The sequence below is a fragment of the Scylla paramamosain genome, chromosome 10 (assembly GCF_035594125.1).
Source record: "Scylla paramamosain isolate STU-SP2022 chromosome 10, ASM3559412v1, whole genome shotgun sequence".
NCBI classification, from domain to species: Eukaryota; Metazoa; Arthropoda; class Malacostraca; order Decapoda; family Portunidae; genus Scylla; species Scylla paramamosain.
Genome location: NC_087160.1, coordinates 3,051,936 through 3,069,385, shown reverse-complemented (window position 1 = coordinate 3,069,385; position 17,450 = coordinate 3,051,936). Strand labels below are relative to the sequence as shown.

The 17,450-nt window shown below is 44.3% G+C and overlaps 1 protein-coding gene and 1 long non-coding RNA gene across 22 annotated transcripts in view; one reads left to right on the top strand and one right to left on the bottom strand.

Moving 5' to 3' along the window:
• LOC135104093 (E3 ubiquitin-protein ligase MYCBP2-like) overlaps nt 1-17,450 on the bottom strand; it is an 80,949-nt gene that overhangs the window by 10,513 nt on the left and 52,986 nt on the right. For 7 of the 21 annotated variants that reach the window (XR_010270300.1, XM_064011035.1, XM_064011041.1 and 4 more), the window contains 21 exons: nt 16,894-17,100; nt 16,403-16,564; nt 15,138-15,372; nt 14,770-14,916; nt 13,933-14,052; nt 12,942-13,180; nt 11,707-12,050; nt 11,094-11,368; nt 10,135-10,382; nt 8,663-10,051; nt 7,836-8,010; nt 6,923-7,201; nt 6,544-6,770; nt 5,921-6,103; nt 5,547-5,713; nt 4,844-4,994; nt 3,217-3,495; nt 2,406-2,520; nt 1,731-1,927; nt 896-1,069; nt 271-543 (listed from right to left, as the gene is read on the bottom strand). Coding sequence is in view for 20 of the 21 variants with exons in the window: in XM_064011035.1 (XP_063867105.1) it covers nt 271-543; nt 896-1,069; nt 1,731-1,927; nt 2,406-2,520; nt 3,217-3,495; nt 4,844-4,994; nt 5,547-5,713; nt 5,921-6,103; nt 6,544-6,770; nt 6,923-7,201; nt 7,836-8,010; nt 8,663-10,051; nt 10,135-10,382; nt 11,094-11,368; nt 11,707-12,050; nt 12,942-13,180; nt 13,933-14,052; nt 14,770-14,916; nt 15,138-15,372; nt 16,403-16,564; nt 16,894-17,100 (5,586 nt within the window). In the remaining variant the exon portion in view is untranslated. Of the gene's footprint in view, nt 1-270; nt 544-895; nt 1,070-1,730; nt 1,928-2,405; nt 2,521-3,216; nt 3,496-4,843; nt 4,995-5,546; nt 5,714-5,920; nt 6,104-6,543; nt 6,771-6,922; nt 7,202-7,835; nt 8,011-8,662; nt 10,052-10,134; nt 10,383-11,093; nt 11,369-11,706; nt 12,051-12,935; nt 13,181-13,932; nt 14,053-14,769; nt 14,917-15,137; nt 15,373-16,402; nt 16,565-16,893; nt 17,101-17,450 lie in introns of all 21 variants that reach the window. The other 14 variants (XM_064011048.1, XM_064011045.1, XM_064011038.1 and 11 more) reach the window with 14 other exon arrangements.
• On the top strand, nt 7,157-14,853 carry LOC135104098 (uncharacterized). Its single transcript, XR_010270301.1, has 4 exons — nt 7,157-7,296; nt 7,553-7,661; nt 7,805-8,030; nt 14,722-14,853. It is a non-coding gene; the product is annotated as an uncharacterized LOC135104098 (long non-coding RNA).

The following is a 17,450-nucleotide window of genomic DNA, read 5'->3' as shown; positions in this document are numbered from 1 at the left end:
TAACCCGTAGCACACTTCATGTTTTTGTTCTCTGCTTTGTCACAAAAAAACCTTGCAAGTAAGAAATAAAATCTCAGGCTTTTACGTAGAATTACATATGATATACTGCAAGGGGTGATAGCTATTTTCATTACTGTGAAGCTGAAAGATGTGTCCTGTGAAAACAGATGGCATATGTTTTTGATAAGCACAGGTACTTCCTCATAGTAATGAGATCAATCAGTGGGAGTCTGTGACCTCAACTTTCTCTCACTTGCTGCCTGGACTCACCTGCCGCTGCACTCTTGCTGAGCCAGTGTGCAGGAGGGACAGCAGGTGACGGAGGAGGTGGTCCTGCTGGGCCAGGTGAGCACGTCCCACAGCCGAGCCACTCAGGGCCAGCACCATGGACAGCATCTCAAAGCAGTAGGTGTCTGGGGCGCTGTGCTGGCCCTCCTCAGGGGTGCCTGGTGTGCCCAGTGTCTCACAGCTCAAGCTTGACTCCCACTCCTCCCGAGCACGCACTGTCTCCTTCCGGATGGCCTGCACAATGTGGGAGCACACCTGGGCAGTGGAGAAATATGATGTATTACTTCAGGTGTACAACAGAGTGTGCTGATTTGCATCTGACAATTCCTCACTCTATTTTACTGCTCTCTGGTTTGTCTATACAGGATATATATACAAATATATCCTACTATAAGTATTGCACCCTAATTGTTTCTGAGAATGATTTATTACTATTAATCTTACAATAATGATGTTTAATCATCATGATTAAACATTCATCATGGCTCTGGACATAAGAATGATTACAAAACTATCAAAACTTTGGATATGAATTACAAACATAAGCCAGAGACAAATAAATCATGCACACACACACACACACACACACACACACACACACACAAACCTGCTTCTGAAGATGTGTGAGCTTTGACCTTGAGAAGAGGATGCCAACCATGTGTTCCCTCAAGTCATTGTTGCGCTCCTGGTGTTCTGCTGCCGCCATGGGTCCTGCACACACCTCCCGTCCCTCCACTCCCTGGCTGGCTCCTTCCGCTGTCCTGATGAGGCGCCCAAACACCTACAGGAGGGATGCTAGTTAGTCTAAGTTTCCAACACATATAAAACATCTTGCTTTGCTCCATATGGTAGGAAAGTGAGGAGACTAGAGTAAGCAAGGATGAATATGGACAGGTGCAAGTAAAGATTTCTCCTGTGAGTCCCCACTTTGAAAGAGTTTTAAGGAATAGAAGCTGGCATAGACTTGATTCCAGAAAATAAGGAGATTGGAGTGAGTAAGGATGAAGAACATGGACAGGTGTAAGTAAAGGCTTCTGCGAGTCCCCACCTTGAAAGAGTCTTATGGAACAGAAGTTGGCATAAACTTGATAGAAAGTGACATGACTGGAATAAACAAGAATGATAAGTATGGACAGGCACTAGTAAATACTTCTCCTGTGGTCATCACCTTGAGGGAGGTTTGAAGAACAGGGGTCAGCACAAACTGATTTGATTCTAGAAGAGATTACAGGAAGGTTTCTGATGAGACCATACCATTCCCATTAAGAAATATACAATCTTCTGACTAATACTATTTCACAGTGCACACTGCAGCATAGTGGTATTGGTACTGTCAACAGTTTGGAGAGGTTAAGAGGAAAAACACACTTCAATGACCATACAAATTTTGGTGATGAGCAAAACCCAGTGTGGTGCAGAAACAAGAGGTTTGCAGTAGTTACCTGTCCAGTGATGAGACGGAACACTTTGAGGGTTTCCTGCTCACAGGCACGGTGCTGGATGGTGAGTGGTGAGTGCTGGCGTAAGGGTCGCACTCCGCCTCCCTCACCCTCGCCGCTGCCCAGCACTCGCACCTGCCGCACTCGCACACTCTGGTCCGGCCCACGCAGCTCCACCACCATGTTGGTGACAGCCTCCCCTGCACCGGTGATCAGGATGATACTGGTCATGTTGTTTCCTGACCTGAAGATGTCTAAATGCCTGAATACTTTACTTATAAATCATCCATATATACCAAACTGACAATTCCATGTTGGGTGGCTCAGAGAAGGCACCACACATTCATGCACACATCATTCGCATTCTTAGCCCTGTTGACCACTGGTGAAAAAGGATAGTCTCAGGGATCACCCTAATACACTTCAGTTTCTGCTATGCATATTTGTAAAATTAGTATGATTTCTAAGTTTGGTTTATGAGAACAGACTTATAAATCTATATACCAAGCTGCTAATCCCATATGAGATAGTCCTGAAAAAGCACCACACACTCATGCACACATCATTCACACTCTTAGCCTCATACTATTATAATTAAAAACAGCAGAAATTCATCAAAGCAGAAAAAGCAAAACAAACACATTATTGACAAAAAGGGTCAAGCCTGCCAAGCCTCACCCAGTAGGACAGCATGCAGCCAGCCAGTAAACCTGCTCTCCAGATCCACCTTCCTGGCAACACCCATGTCCTCCCCACCACTGCCACACTTAAACACCACACTGGACACCTTGTTCTGAAAGGAAACCAACAACACCTGTAGTGATGCTGGCTGTTACTGAGGACTTTACTACTTATGGCTGTCTCCCATTGTCATCTAACCTTTGTGATGTGCAAATATTCTCGTACTATACATAAGACTGAAATTGCAATTCCTATCTCTTCTATTTTGAATGTTCCTAATCTTCTACAGTTGCAATTCCTGCCTCTTCTATTCTGAACAATCATTTGCTTCTAAACTGCAATACCTGCAGTTTGAATGTTCTTTTAGTTCTAAGATTGCAATTTCTATCTCTTCCACTTTGAACATTCTTGTGTTTCTAAGATTTAAATTTCTGCTTCTACTATTTTGAATGTTCTTTTGCTTCTAAAACTGTGATATTTGCCTCTTCTATTTTGAATGTTCTTTTGCTTCTAAGATTGTAATTTCTAGGTCTTCTCTTTTGAATGTTCTTTTCCCTCTAAGACTGCAATTTCTACCTCTTCTATTTTGAATTTCCTTTGCTTTGAAGATTACAATCTCTACTTCTACTCTGTACATTCTTTTGTTTCTAAGACTGAAATTTCTACTTCTTCCATTCTTAACTTTCTTTTGCTTATAAGATTGTAATTCCCACATCCACTATTCTGAATGTTCTTTTTGCTTAAATAACATCCCCTTCATTGGCCCAAGAGCCTGGATTTGAGGGCAGAGCAGAATCTGGACACCCACCCCAAGGTCCCTGCAGTTGTCAATGTGGATGTAGATGGTCTGGGGATGGATGGAGGCAGGGCAGGTGATGGTGAGGGTCTTGGTCTTGTTGCGGTCTTCATCTCCCGACTCCCAGAAGGTCTCAGTGGAGGAGTCTGTGAGGGAGGGCACCATGGCCTGCCTACTGGACGCCCGCACCTCACACTCGCCCATCAGGTCCCGCAGGCTCTCCACCGTGCTAGTCACCTGCGCGGCGGACCAGCGGAGGCGGTCAGGGCAGGGGGGGTGGGAGGGTGTCTGCTATTTTGGGGAAATCAAACCTCAGCATGCAGAATTTTGATTTCTGAGTGGGACAGTAAAGACATACTAGAAGGTTTTTAAAAATGATCAAAAAAGAAAATAATGTTTCATATTTTGGGTGTGATTGCTTTAGTGGACTTTTTTTTTTTTTGTGGGGTGAAAACATGCACAACACATTGAATTCTTAAAGGGCAGGTAATACAACAACAATGCAAAACAGCTAAGCTTTACTGGACAGAATTTTGTGATTACTTTCTTGGGTTGTCTAATGCAATGATCTTAATTAGGTATACTGATATTCCTATTTCCTGCTTACTCATTGATAACTGGCATGCTAAACTCTCTCAACTTCCAGCTGGCTCCTGGAAGACACAATGAACACTCAAGACTTGCCATCACAGCCAGGCCACCAAACAGCTATGAATAAACAGGATACTCAGGACAAACATTACTCTCAGGGAAAACATGAAAACACAAGAATGGAGACAGCCATTGGAAAACTGAACATGTAAGTTTCAAAATTGAAAGGGCCAGTCCACTGCTCAAACAAAATTAAATAAATGCCAAAGTAATCTTAAACATAAATGATGGTGTTACATGGTGATGCTCCCACAATGAGGGCTGGGCACTTCACTCTTAGGACATGAAGCTTAAAAAAAAATAAATAAACAGCAAAAAAAATAAAAATAAAATAAATAAATAAATAAAAATAAATAAATAAATAAATAAATAATAAATAAATAAATAAAAAATAAGATAAATAAATAAATGAATAAAATAAATAAATAAATAAATAAAATAAATAAATACATGAATAAATAAATAGAAAAAAGAATTATAAAAAGTGAATAAATAAAAAATAAATAAAAAAGGAACACATCGGAAGAGATTCTCCAAACCAAACTTGCATAAAAAGAGAAGCATTCTCCAAATCTCAGAGTTCTACAAAACAGCCTCTTCTCATTATGTAGTGAAAGTGTGCATCATGATGTACATCAGGGCTCCTGTACATGATGTAACATGACTGACTGTAAGATTCACTGGTGCACTGCCTGTTATCCTTTGCTACCTGTCAGTATGGTCTCAGTTCCTCACCTTACTTTGCTCATAGTGCAAAATAAGGAGCTGAGATGATACTGATGAATATGACAGGTGCTAAAAATGAAGTTCACTTTTTTTTTGCAGAGAATTTTGGTCCTCAGAATACTTTCTTGAATTATTTGTCCTTGATGCACCATTAACAATCATGATACAATAATACTTACACCAGAGGTAGGCATTCCTCACTGTCCTCAACAACTTCTTGCCTAACTTACACACTGCAGCCTTTCCCTCTCTGGCAACTCACCGGGCCATGACTCTCATACATGGAGGCCACCCCTTCCTCCCCGGCCCCCAGCACCTCCTCGGACCGGGACAGGATCTTAGAGATGTTGGAGAAGACGTGACTCTGGTGCAGGAAGTCGTGGTCAGAGGGAGTGAAGCGCAGACCCCAGCACCTGTGTGGCAATGGCAGTGAATCCAGTGTACAGTATTTTCATTGATGGTTTCACTGAGATATGGAACAATTCACATCACTAAGAACAATGCATGAAATCTTTATAAGCATATACAAGAAAGAAGGGTATTAAAAGAATAGATAAAGAATAGATTTTGCAATTTCTAGCCAGTGTAATGTTTGGTGGTGGATGTAGAGCAAAAAAATAGTCTCAGAGTGGACAGTGATTAAGGAAAGATATGCTAATTAGCAGAGAAGGGATTGAATAACCAAATGCATTGTCTTAACTCATACTAATAATAAAATGGAGGCTGTACTTGCTTCAAGTCAGGTGTTAAGCCTTACACAGATGTGTCTACATATTCCCTCAATAAAGTTTTGTTTATGGAAATGAGTGAATAGTGCTTATACAAGTGCATAAACTCTATCAAAGAAGTTGTGTGTATGTGTGTGTGTGTGTGTGTGTGTGTGTGTGTGTGTGTGTGTGTGTGTGTGTGTGTGTGTGTGTGTGTGTGTGTGTGTGTGTGTGGGTGTGCAGTGTTGACTGGTTCACCTGACAGCCATCATCTGGAGGGGTGATCCAGGTGGCAGCAGCATCATGAGGTCGGCCACTGTCTGCAACAGCTGGTGGAAGATTTGGGGCAGTGGGTGGACAGCATCGCCTGCCAGTGTGACATCACTCAGAGGGTGTTCCAGCACCACCATCTCTCCCTCCTGCTGCTGGGTCACCAGAAGGTAAATGAAGAAATACTCACATTACTCAAACTATTTCTACTCATGTTCTATTATTGAGGATTTTTCTTTTATTATTAATTATCTAGTTACTGAAAAATGCTTATGCTGGGAAGTATTTTTTCTCTTTCACTGTCTTTGTCTCTCTCCATCCAATCTCTTGCTCAAGCCCCCTTAAGTTTTCTCCAAGCTCACCATGTCATGCGCCTTCTCCCTTTGGTGGTGGACATGCTGCTGGTCCTGGAGCTGAGGATCTTCCTGAGGTGCTGCAGGGATTCCATGGTGGGGGCTGGCAGGGGTGAGTGCTGCCACAAAGCACCACAGCAGGTCATGCAGGCAGGTAGGCTGTGTCACACTACGCAGTAGCCAGTTCAATGCCTAGGAAAAAAAAAATGTATACATGTATGTGAAACATGGGAGAGTTTCCAGCCTGCAGTATCACAATGACAGTGGATAAAAACTGAGACATGATTTCTAATATATGAAGGATTTTCTTCAACATGTTGGGGAGATACCTGAAAATGCAGCAAGTAGGAATCCAAGTAATTACAAAAAAATTTAATGTATTATTCAATTAATCCAACAAACTACCTAACAGACACTTAACTTTCTAGTTTCCTTAATACTACATTCTTATACATTTCAAACTCTACTTTCCTAAAGGTTCCCATGTCTTGCAACATGTTGTAATTTAAGCTATTCCATGGACTCTTAACAATTTTACATATCATCTTCACCTAAAATGCTTGGAAATATGAAACAAATAAACAGTATAAAACAACACAGGAGAACACCCTTGGCCTTGCCCTGCCACACACCTGCATTGCATACACACGCGCCGCTGCTTTGCGAGTTGCGTGTCTCATTGCAAAGGCCAGCGTCTCCAGGTCATGGTTCTGGAAGATGAAGGCCATGATGGGTCGGATGATGACCTGGCGTGCTCGCCCTCCTGGGTCACCACCAGGGCCACCACCGCGCTCAATGGAGGTGGCCAGGCGCTCAAGGGCAGCCGAGGGATGGACCAATAGTGAGCTTCCTCCATCTGCTGGGGACAGGATAGGAGGGTCATCACTTTGGCAGTCTTCATGGGGTTGCTGCTGTATTCATTCTTCAGGTTATCATACAAGTTTTGATAGATGACATACTGAATATTGTGAATGTTGCTTTATTACTTAACTTCTGAGGCTCAGTTCTTACCATGAAAAGAACACGTTGGCCTAAAAGACAGGTATTCCACTAGTCTACCCTTGTCTTTCCTAACTGGCTTCGCACCTGCATTCTCACCACTACTGTTGTTCCGTTTCCTCAATATGACAACAGCCTTCTGGTCCTGCTCGTGGTGGGAGGCTGAGGCTGAGGCAGCGGCTGAAGTCCAGTCCTGGCCAGAGGTGCCCACATTAACTGATATGGAGCGATGGAACGGCCGGCCACGGGGCACCTCACTGTCTGACGCTGGTGACTCCTGGTGTGAGGCTTCTGTGGGGGGACATGAGGAAGACAGTCAGTAATCAAAGCCCCTCATCCACTCCATCTCCTGCTAGAGACTGAGCATCCTGGTATGTTGCCATGAGGTGAGCAAGGCCAACAAATACAAACATATATGGAACCTTTAACAATGACAATGAAGAAGTAACTCTGATGTCAACTCCTCAGAAGTTCAGGAAGTTGCCAAATTACAAGAATCGCTATTGGCTCTTGTCTATACATTCCAAAGTCTGTTTTTTTCCACATATATGACATATGCTGATTATATGCACAGATGCCATCTTCATCTGGTTCTTAAAAGTTCTCTATCATGCTGAACCTTTCCTTGTCCTTCCTTTACAGAAACCAGATAGACAAGTTAGTGCACAAAATTTAGTAGCCCTGGCCCTGGCCAAGAGCAACAAACTACTTATAGAAAAAAAAGGCCCACTGAGATAGCAGTTCCCAAAGAGTAAGAGCAAAAATCTAAACAACAACTGAAAAGTGCTTCTTTTAGTTTTCACCGAAATAATATACAACTACAAATATGTGGGGTTAAACTGTCTCATCTGGAAGAACATATACACTACCCTTACAACTAGTATTTATTTCCAGGTTTCACTGTGTGGCTCAAAGCAACACACACCTGGGGGAGAGAACGGAGAGTGTTCCCGGTGGTTGTTGTCCCGAGACTCCCCGGAGCTGCTCCTGTAGTCCGCGTTGTCACTGGCATGGAAGGTGTGGTGCAGCAGCAGGTCTTCTCGCAGCTGGTTGAGGTGCTGCTGCTGACAATTGAGGGTGTGCAGGCACTGGAATGCAACCTGCCACACACAACCATAGTGTAAGTATTTAGCAGCCTGAGGAATAACTGTTTCCTAATCAAATCCACAGCAACTAACATCACTTGAGCTGTAGCAGTAAGCCCATTCACATGCCAGTCTTATGAGCTACTCTACACAATTCCATAGCCCTTCTATCCATCCCATCACCACTCCACACTTTAAAAGCTAGCATCTAACATCCAGCCATTCACCACAGTTCAGTCACAGCAGCTACCCTGTCACTGCTCCATTCCTTATATCCACACTATATTTACTTCAGTCTTTCCAACAAAACCAAGCCATGCACATTTATACAAGAATATTCTAAAGGCAAGCTGAAAGATGAAGTGTATTCATATCTATATAGGTTGTGTGAATAAGGTAAAAGAAATATATATGAAGGAAAATCAGTGACAGAGAAAGGGCAGTAGAATGTCTCAGAAGAAACAGTAAGAGATTTCTGTAAAGACAAATTTTCTGGAAAGAACTGAGAATTCCCTGAACAAACAGACCACTAAAGACCACACAGATTATCATATGAGTCATGCTACATCCTCTGTGTCAGTAAGTTTATCTCTTTATCTCTCTTTCTCTGTGTCTCCTAACACAACAGTTCCATCCATGTACTTTCCTGTGCCCAGTGGTGACTCACCTTGGGGAAGGGGCTGTTGTCAGGGCTGAGCTCTGAGACACAAGGCATGACACAGGGTGACCGCCTCATCAGGTTGGTGCGGGACAGCAGTGCTGGGGATGCTGCACTTGCTAGGTCTAACAAAAACATGGCATTGTTTCTCATTATTACATGTGCATCCAGCTGAGGCAGAGGTGAGAGAAGCTTGCTGTTGGACTTTCTCTTTCCCTTGCCATTGCTAGATTTATTGCCAGCAAAATGACTAAACTGCCCCTTGTGTCTGTTGCGGCAGCTCCAACACATGTGGAAACAGCCACGCACTGCCTCACCACATGGCTGGGACACTCTGTCTTTGGTGGGGAACACTTTCCAGCGTGTGCCCACATAGCCACACCCCTTGGAGGAGGCACCACACCCTGGGTGCACTGTCCGAAAATGCTGTTCAGAATTCTCTGAAGGAACATTACAACCACACAGCTCACACACACCATCCTCCTCTTCTCCAGCCACTGCTGCTGCTGCCGCCTCAGCACCAAACATGGGTATGCTGCTGCTGGAGGAAGATTTTTTCTTGTGCTTCTTCTTCTCGCGGTCACTTTTGTCCTTCAGCTTGTCGGCCTTCTTGAGGCGGGCGGGGATGGTGGGCGATGGCAGGATGATCTGCTGTGCCACGGCCTTGAGGCAACTGGTGGTGAGTTCCTCCCACAGCAGCACCACATGGCGCAACACGGGTGGCAGGTCTGGGGGGTCGGTGCCAGGGCCACCTTCCATCACTGTGGCCAGTTTCTGACCATGGGGTCCCTGGGTGTAGCTGGTGGAGGCTCGGCTTGCTGCATCCTCCCCGCCACTCTCGGTGAGGTGCGTCACCTCGTTGATGTTGGCATTGGTGCCAGGCTTCAGCAAGTCATCCGTGTTCTGCAGGGTGACGTTGTTGAGGTAGCTGTAGGTGCTCACCTCCACTGAGTGCCGCTGTCGTGCCTTCTGTTCCTTGGTCAGCTTTTCAGACTTGGCAGTGGTGGAAGGGGACTTCCAGTGGAAGGTGCCTTGTTTGGTCAGGTCTGGATGGAACTTGATATATGAGGCACAGGCCATGGCATCGTGAACGATGCCCTCATGCCACAGGAAGGCGGCAAAGATGGCACGCAGGCACTCGGCCACGGAGGGACTCATGGCCTCCTTTACCTTGTCCCGGCTGGACCCTGGCTTATCCCGTTGTGTAGATGCTGGGGACACCACGTGCTCCCGCTTGCCGCGGTGAGGCTTCCCTGATCGGTCCTTGCGGGTCATCTTTGGTGACAGGCGCAGGTTCTCATCCCTGGAGCCAGTGGAGCCGATGTTGAACTTGACTCCTTCGGGGCTGGTCTGTGTGGCTGTCTGTGTCACCGTCTTGGATGTGCTGCTGAATGGCTCCTGGGGGGGTAGTAAGTGCTATTAAAGGAAGGAACACAAGGTGGGGTGACTGAACTAAAGAAAGGATGTAGGAGGATGCTTACCCTTCTGGGTGTGCTGGGGGTAGAAGTGGGCAGGGAGGAGACACTGGGTGAGTGGGACATATCCTGGGCGAGGCTAGACACAAAGACGCTGGTGTCGCTGAGGGAGTCATTAGCGCTGCGTATTGCAGAGGGTGGACTGCTGGCTGCCCTCTCCCCCAGTGCACCCATTCCCGACACCAGTGGTGACACCCCTGTGGCTCGTGGTGAACTGTGGAGTGGAGAGCTGCTGGCACTCTCCCTCCCACGACCTGTGGAGGGATGCCTTTAGTTTGCTTCTTCTAACACCACACTACTACTACTGAGAACATGTCAACTCATTCTTCTTGTCTGCTGCAGCTTGACTTCTGTGTGTTATCTATGAAGGAGAGCAGTGAGGTGCAATGTATAGGCTCTAAGTGGGGATCTGGTCATAAGTCCTCAGAATACTGCACATCCTTTGTGATCACTACAATGTTGCTGCTTCCACACCTTTGAGGCTTAAAACTGAATAGCAACCCAATAAGAGTCAGCAAATACCTACTTACTTCTTACAATTAAAAACGATACAAGAATCAATATGTGCTTACTTCCCTTATTTAAAAAATGAATGATCTCCAATTTAAGAATCAGTACAAGTTAGCTCTGCCCCTAACAGAATTCAACTACCCTTGATGTATAAGAATGCTCATGTGTTTATTTGCTACAGCTTAAAACCAAATAGCTCAGATACAAATCATAACACTTTTCAATTTGTATCTGATGGCTATGCAGCAGACAGATGGAGTATGCACACACAAGGTAAAGAAGGAAACAAAAGATTATGAAACTGTTATTATTCTGCTTGAAAAAAAAAAAAAAAAAAAAGAGCATTGTCAATTTAGTAGCTTAACACTGTGCACGCACACACACACACACACACACACACACACACACACACACACACACACACACCTCATTGTCAAGCTGGTTGCTGGACTCACCAGGGATGGGGACAGGACTCGAAGAGCGGGAGATCTGTCTTGGAGATGTCCCAGAACCAGAGATGATGGTGCTGCTACCTGATGCCCCGACACCCACTGCCCGGGGACTGGAGGAGCGTGACAGCCGCTTGGGTGTGGCTGGGGGTGTGCGGGGTGGCGTGGCTCCATTACCATTGGCTCGTGATTCCCCAATGGCCTTGACTAGATCCTTGACTGACACACCCTGCAGCTCTGGGGGCACGTCCCGCGACATGCTGCACTGGGCCACACCACTGCTGGGAGGAGAGTACAGTGTGATGCTGTGTGGCCTGAGTGGGAATTTAGTTAAGGTAGTTTCAAGACACTTCTTAGGATAATTTTGTACTTGTCTCTGAGCTGTCTCCTCTAGAGTCTGGATATTAAGGAAGGGATGACACCACTAATATTTGAGTCATGTGACAGGTATTACACATCAGTTGAACTAAGGTACTTTGAGCCTAACAGGGCTCAGTGATGAAAACAGTGAGGTCACAAGAAGCAGTGAAAATTGTATGAAGGCAGGAAAAGGAATGAATGGGTCTGTGTGGGTATTTGATCTTAATATTTGTTTTTTCTTTGTCATGTGCAAGCTTACCTCACAGTGAGTTGCTGTGTCTGCTGTGGCTTCTTGTCATGTTTTCTCTCACCAATCTGTTGTGGCTGTGATTGGGTCCCTTGCTGGATGCCCTGCTGCTGCTGCTGTGGCTGCTGCTGCTGCTGCTGCTGTTGTTGTGGTTGTGACTGATGGTAAGAGTGCTGCTGTCCCACCTGCTGTTGCTGCTGCTGACCCATCTGCTGCTGCTGCTGCTGCTGCTGCTGCTGCTGCTGCTGCTGCTGCTGGTGATGCTGTTGGCCATGCGGAGTGAGTAGTGAAGATGGTGCACCCTTGTGCTGTTCCTCCTTGAGCCACCGATGCAAAACAGAGAATTTCCCACGGTGCTGTGAGGCGTGTGGGTCAACTTTGAACTCTCATTGGAGGGGAGGGAGGGAGGGAGGGCACTACGTACAGTGTATAGGATGGCACAAGTCATGACACAGAGCAAGGGAGAGCCAGCACATACTGATGCTCACATGTGACACCTTGTGCATCACTGTCTGGCCAGGCAACACCAGAATGACAACATTGGAAAGTCTTCTTTTTAACATAAATATTTGTCCTTAAAGAATTTTGTTTACATGAGTCCCTCACAAATCCCTTGCTTTAAATACCTTTAAATCTTTTTTTTATGTGTGTAAAGGATGCTGGCCAAGGGCTGCAAGAACTTTAAAATATAAAATAACAATAATAGAATAGAAAAACAGACCACTTGACATCTGGTACTCAAAAAATTAAATAGAAAAAAGTTCCAATTGTGAGTCAATTAAGTTCTGGAGGCATGTGGGCACTCCTCTCTTAAAATGGGGCAAGTCACCAGGAAGAGAGAGAGAGAGAGAGAGAGAGAGAGAGAGAGAGAGAGAGAGAGAGAGAGAGAGAGAGAGAGAGAGAGAGAGAGAGAGAGAGAGAGAGAGAGAGAGAGAGAGAGAGAGAGAGAGAGAGAGAGAGAGTGTGTGTGTGTGAGAAAAAAAAAAAATAGGTGGCTAAAGTAGGAAAGTAAAATTACAATTAAAAAAACAAATACAAAATCATAAAAAATTTTTCCCATCAGTAGAAATAGAAACAAAAGAGGAATCTGCAAGGGACCACAAGCCATGATATCCTCACATGTGATTCAGCTAGGTGATCAGTGCACCAATATATACTTCATGAACATTCAAGTAAGCTATAACACAGGAAAAGATATATGTAAGGAGAATAGCTTAGGGTGCTTCAAATGAGTCTTTCACCTGTACCTGCTGCTGCTTGGTGCCAGTGGTAGTGGTGGTGGTGGTGATGGTGGTGGTGGCAGTGGTAGGAATGGGCAAGGTGGAGGTGGTGTTGGTGGCAGTTGTGATGGTTCCAGCAGCGTCTTGTTCATTTGTCATGGTGTTTGTGTCGACCATCTGGTGCTGTGGGGCCTTGTGGGGGTTGTCTCCACCTCTGCCCACAGCCTGGCCTCCTGTGCTGCTGCTGCCGTCACCCTGGCCACGAGCTGCACACACATTGATGGATTAATAAATAAACATTTCATCGATTACATATTTATTAAAATTGCAAACTAATTTTTTTTTAGGTGCCACTGCTGCCTTCACTCTGGTTTCAAGCTATACACAGACTGATGGATAGATATTTTATTGATTACATATTTGTTAGAATTGTAAACTCTGGCCAAGGACAACAAAAAGGTTAACAGAGAGAGAGAGAGAGGAGAGAGAGAGAGAGAGAGAGAGAGAGAGAGAGAGAGAGAGAGAGAGAGAGAGAGAGAGAGAGAGAGAGAGAGAGAGAGAGAGAGAGAGAGAGAGAGAGAGAGAGAGAGAGAGAGAGAGAGAGAGAGAGAGAGAGAGAGAAGCCTAGTCTCTGCCAGTCTCTGAAGATGACAGTTCAAAAGAATATATCCAAAAGTATGAATGTGTACTTAAGATATATGAGTAGCTGTTTCCAAGATATAATACAGACTGGTAACTATACAAAGAATTAGCAATAAAAATACTTTAATACAGAAAGGAAAAAGGAACTAGTCCACATGAAAAAAACAAAATAAAGATGTGCACAAAATCATCTAAAAGCTAAGCACATACACACACACACACACACACACACACACACACACACACACACACACACACACACACACACACACACACACACACACACACACACACACACACACATACACACACACTCACACACACACACACACACATCAAACACATTTACTTGACCATCAGACACATTTATACTTACTTATGGCACCAAACACAAATGGGTCACCTCCGCCTGCAGGTTGCTGGAATGGCCGGAACACTGGGCTGGTCTGGGCTTGTGTGAAATCAAAGCCCTGGTGACCACTGAAGCTGTTTTGGTCTGGAAGAAGAGAGGAAGTGTAAAGATGAGGACAAACATGCAGAATGTCTGGGGGAAAATAAGATGGTATGGCATTACTGAGGGAAGAGAGGAAGTGTAAATATGTATGAGGACAAATGTGTAGAATATCTGGGAGAAGATAAGAATGTGTGGCATTACAGAAACAATAGAGGAGGTTTAAAGATGAAGACAAATGTTTAGAATGCAGAGGAAAAGACAAAATAGTACGGTATTACGGAAAGAACAAGAAAAGTGTATAGATGCAGATAAATAAATGTATAAAATGCCTGGGAAAAGATAAGAGGAAAACATGTCATTAAAGAATAGAAACTGTAAGAACGAAGATAAAAGACTGTCAAGAAAGTCTGGAAAAAGATAAGAGAGAGAGGCATTACAGAAAGAATAGGGAGGTGCAAAGATGATGATAAATTAAAATACTTTTATTATTCTTCCTGTAATGCTCATATCTCTAGTAAGAATTGAGATAAATAAGGCTGCCGATTGGAATGTGATGTTATGAGAGAAAGTTGTAAGGATGAAGATAAATAAAGGTGTAGAATGTCTGGGTAAAGATAAGATGTGGTATCACAGAAAGAATACAAAAAAATATAAGAAGAAAAATAAATAAGGCTGTAAACTGGGAAAGAATAAACGACTGGGATATTACAGAATCAAGATAAATGAGGGTGAAGAATACCTGCCACCAGGACCACCCACCTGATGAAGTGGACATGTAGGGATGGCTGTGGGAGTGTGAGCGCTGCAGGTAGAGGGTGTGGCCGCGGGACACAGCCAAGGACCATGCCTCTCCATCAGTGAAACAATACTTCCGGGTGCTCTCTGAGTCCAGCCGAACCCAAGTGCCTGCCAGAAAGAGGTGCAGATGTCTCACACTGGTGCTCATTTCTTATGTCTCCATGAATCTGATTGGTCTGTCTTGATGCATTGTGTGATTTGTGGACAATAAACAATCTATCTGTCTTCCTGTTGGCATGGTTTTACTTTCCAATGTAATTTGTTGTTCATAGTCTATCTGTCTTTCTATTGGCATGGTTTCAATTTCCTCCTAACCTGTCACCACTCACCATCAATGTTCTTAATATCAGAGTCTGCAGTGATGATGTTCCCCAGCACCAGCATTCCCACAGGTGGTGCCTTGAGGCTGGGTTGGCTGCGGATGTTGTGCCCTGAGGCCCCACACTTCACCACTGTGTACATGCCTGCCCCACCACTGGCCCCCTCCGCCCCCTCTGCCCCAGGCATGGCCGTCTCCCGACGTGTGTTGCCACTGCGGCGCCGAGTGATGGTGTCTGTGATTACCTGGGAATAAGAGAAGAATATTTTGTCATTATTGCCATGTTGTTTTTATATAGATAGGCCATTACAGAAATGGGAAAACAAACTTAATATGAACTGTTCTTTCAAATGATGAATCAACAATGAAGATGCTATGAAAAAATTGAATTTCTCTATTTGTTCAGTGGTTATAGTGTTCACTTATAAATTAATGGAATTTGAAGAGACAAGAAAAGACAAACTATTAGAAGGGAATACATTCTTACTAAATTTGTATTTATCTATGAGAACTACAGCATGTAAGGATAATGTGGAGTGGAGAATTAATCCCTTTGGAAAGTTGCAAGGACTTAACACTGAGGTACACAAATAATACAAAACTGTGTCCCAATGAAGTAAATTAAAATCCCCGGGCAGAGTTTAGGACAAGCCATAAGAAAGAGACTGTTCTTATCACTTTAATCTCATGCTTTGAGTTTTACATTTAAGAATAAAATTTTTATAAGGAGTCCAGGACACTACATAAAAGTAGAAACAAGCTAAAAAGATAACATGTAAAAACAGTTAGAGATCATTTAGCATTATGCATGAAATTCTTTTTAGCTCTATACTGGATTCTTGTATTCTAATCTTTTTTATTTTATTATTATTTATTTCAGATACCAACCTACACACTGTGCCTGAACTACTGCGGTGTGTTACAGTGGGTCATGAGACTGTCCCTTTCCAATGGGGACTGATGGTCCTAAGAGTGTGAATGGTTTGTGTGTGTGTGTGTGTGTGTGTGTGTGTGTGTGTGTGTGTGTGTGTGTGTGTGTGTGTGTGTGTGTGTGTGTGTGTGTGTGTAGTACCTTGTCTAAGCTACCATGTGTCAGATTGCTGGCTTGGTATGTATACAGATAGATGGACATTTTTTTTTCAGATACCATCCTATACACTTAGGAAATTACTTAGTGTACTACAAAAGTGAGATGCCAGGTCAACAAATGCAAGCAAAGAAGTGCACAAACACACACACACACACACACACACACACACACAGCTTCATCACCACTACCTGGTCGAGGATAGTCTTGGGGTGGTCAAGGGGCACCAAGAGAGTCTTGCCCAGGTGCTGGTTGTACTGCAGACACCATGCCTCTGAGTGTGCTGCGATGCAGTACTGCCGCATGCTCTCTGGGCTGAGACGCAACCACACCCCATCACTGTTGTGCACCTGAGCAGGGCGAGAGCAGCACTTTAGGCATTAGGGGACAAGAGGTGGAGCAAGTGAAGGAGTTATGGGACAAGAGGTGACGAATGTGAAGGAGTTGAGGGACAAGAGGTGAAAGACAGGAAGGAGTTAAAGAATGAAGAGCAGTAGATACAAATCCTAGATATCATAATTTTTCTTATCATCTTAACTTTGAAAGGCCCCATACATGCTTGCTGGTACTGAGCCTAAAGAAGAAGAAGCAGAAGAAGAAGCAGAAGAAGAAGCAGAAGAGGAAGCAGAAGAAGCAGCAGAAGTGCCTCACACAACCTGTTACAGCCTGTGTTGCTCACCTCATCCACAAAAGCGATGGTGCCATTGACATGCACAGTACCGATCTGTTCGCTCTGTAGGGATGGGTGGGTGCGGATGCGCAGGCCAGCACTGTTCTGCAGGACAAACTTGCGCAGGCGAGATGGCTGCTGGGAGGAGCGGCGCACGGTGCTCTGGACAGGTGGCGTCACTCCCTGGGGTGGTTCCTTCACCTCCATCTTGTATGTCTGAAGCAGAAAACACACACACATTAATATTAACAGTTAGCAAACCTCTAAACTAACCTTATTCTTAATTTCAAATTCCCCATTCTTATGTACATTTTCAGTGTAACAACTTTCTCAATAATAAACTATATATTATTATTATAATCAAATAAACAAGGCCAGTTATCAAATCCCATTCCTTTCTTTCAAGCTAGAGAGGTTTCAAGACACTTCTCATCTCATAACTTTGGATAATCTTTTCACTGTGCTGTCTGGGGTCTGGCACCTTCCTTCAGTGGGTCTTTTTTTCAGCCTTTTTTGGTGCCCTTATGCAGAGCTCCTCTTATATAAAAAAGACAAGCAAAGCTCTC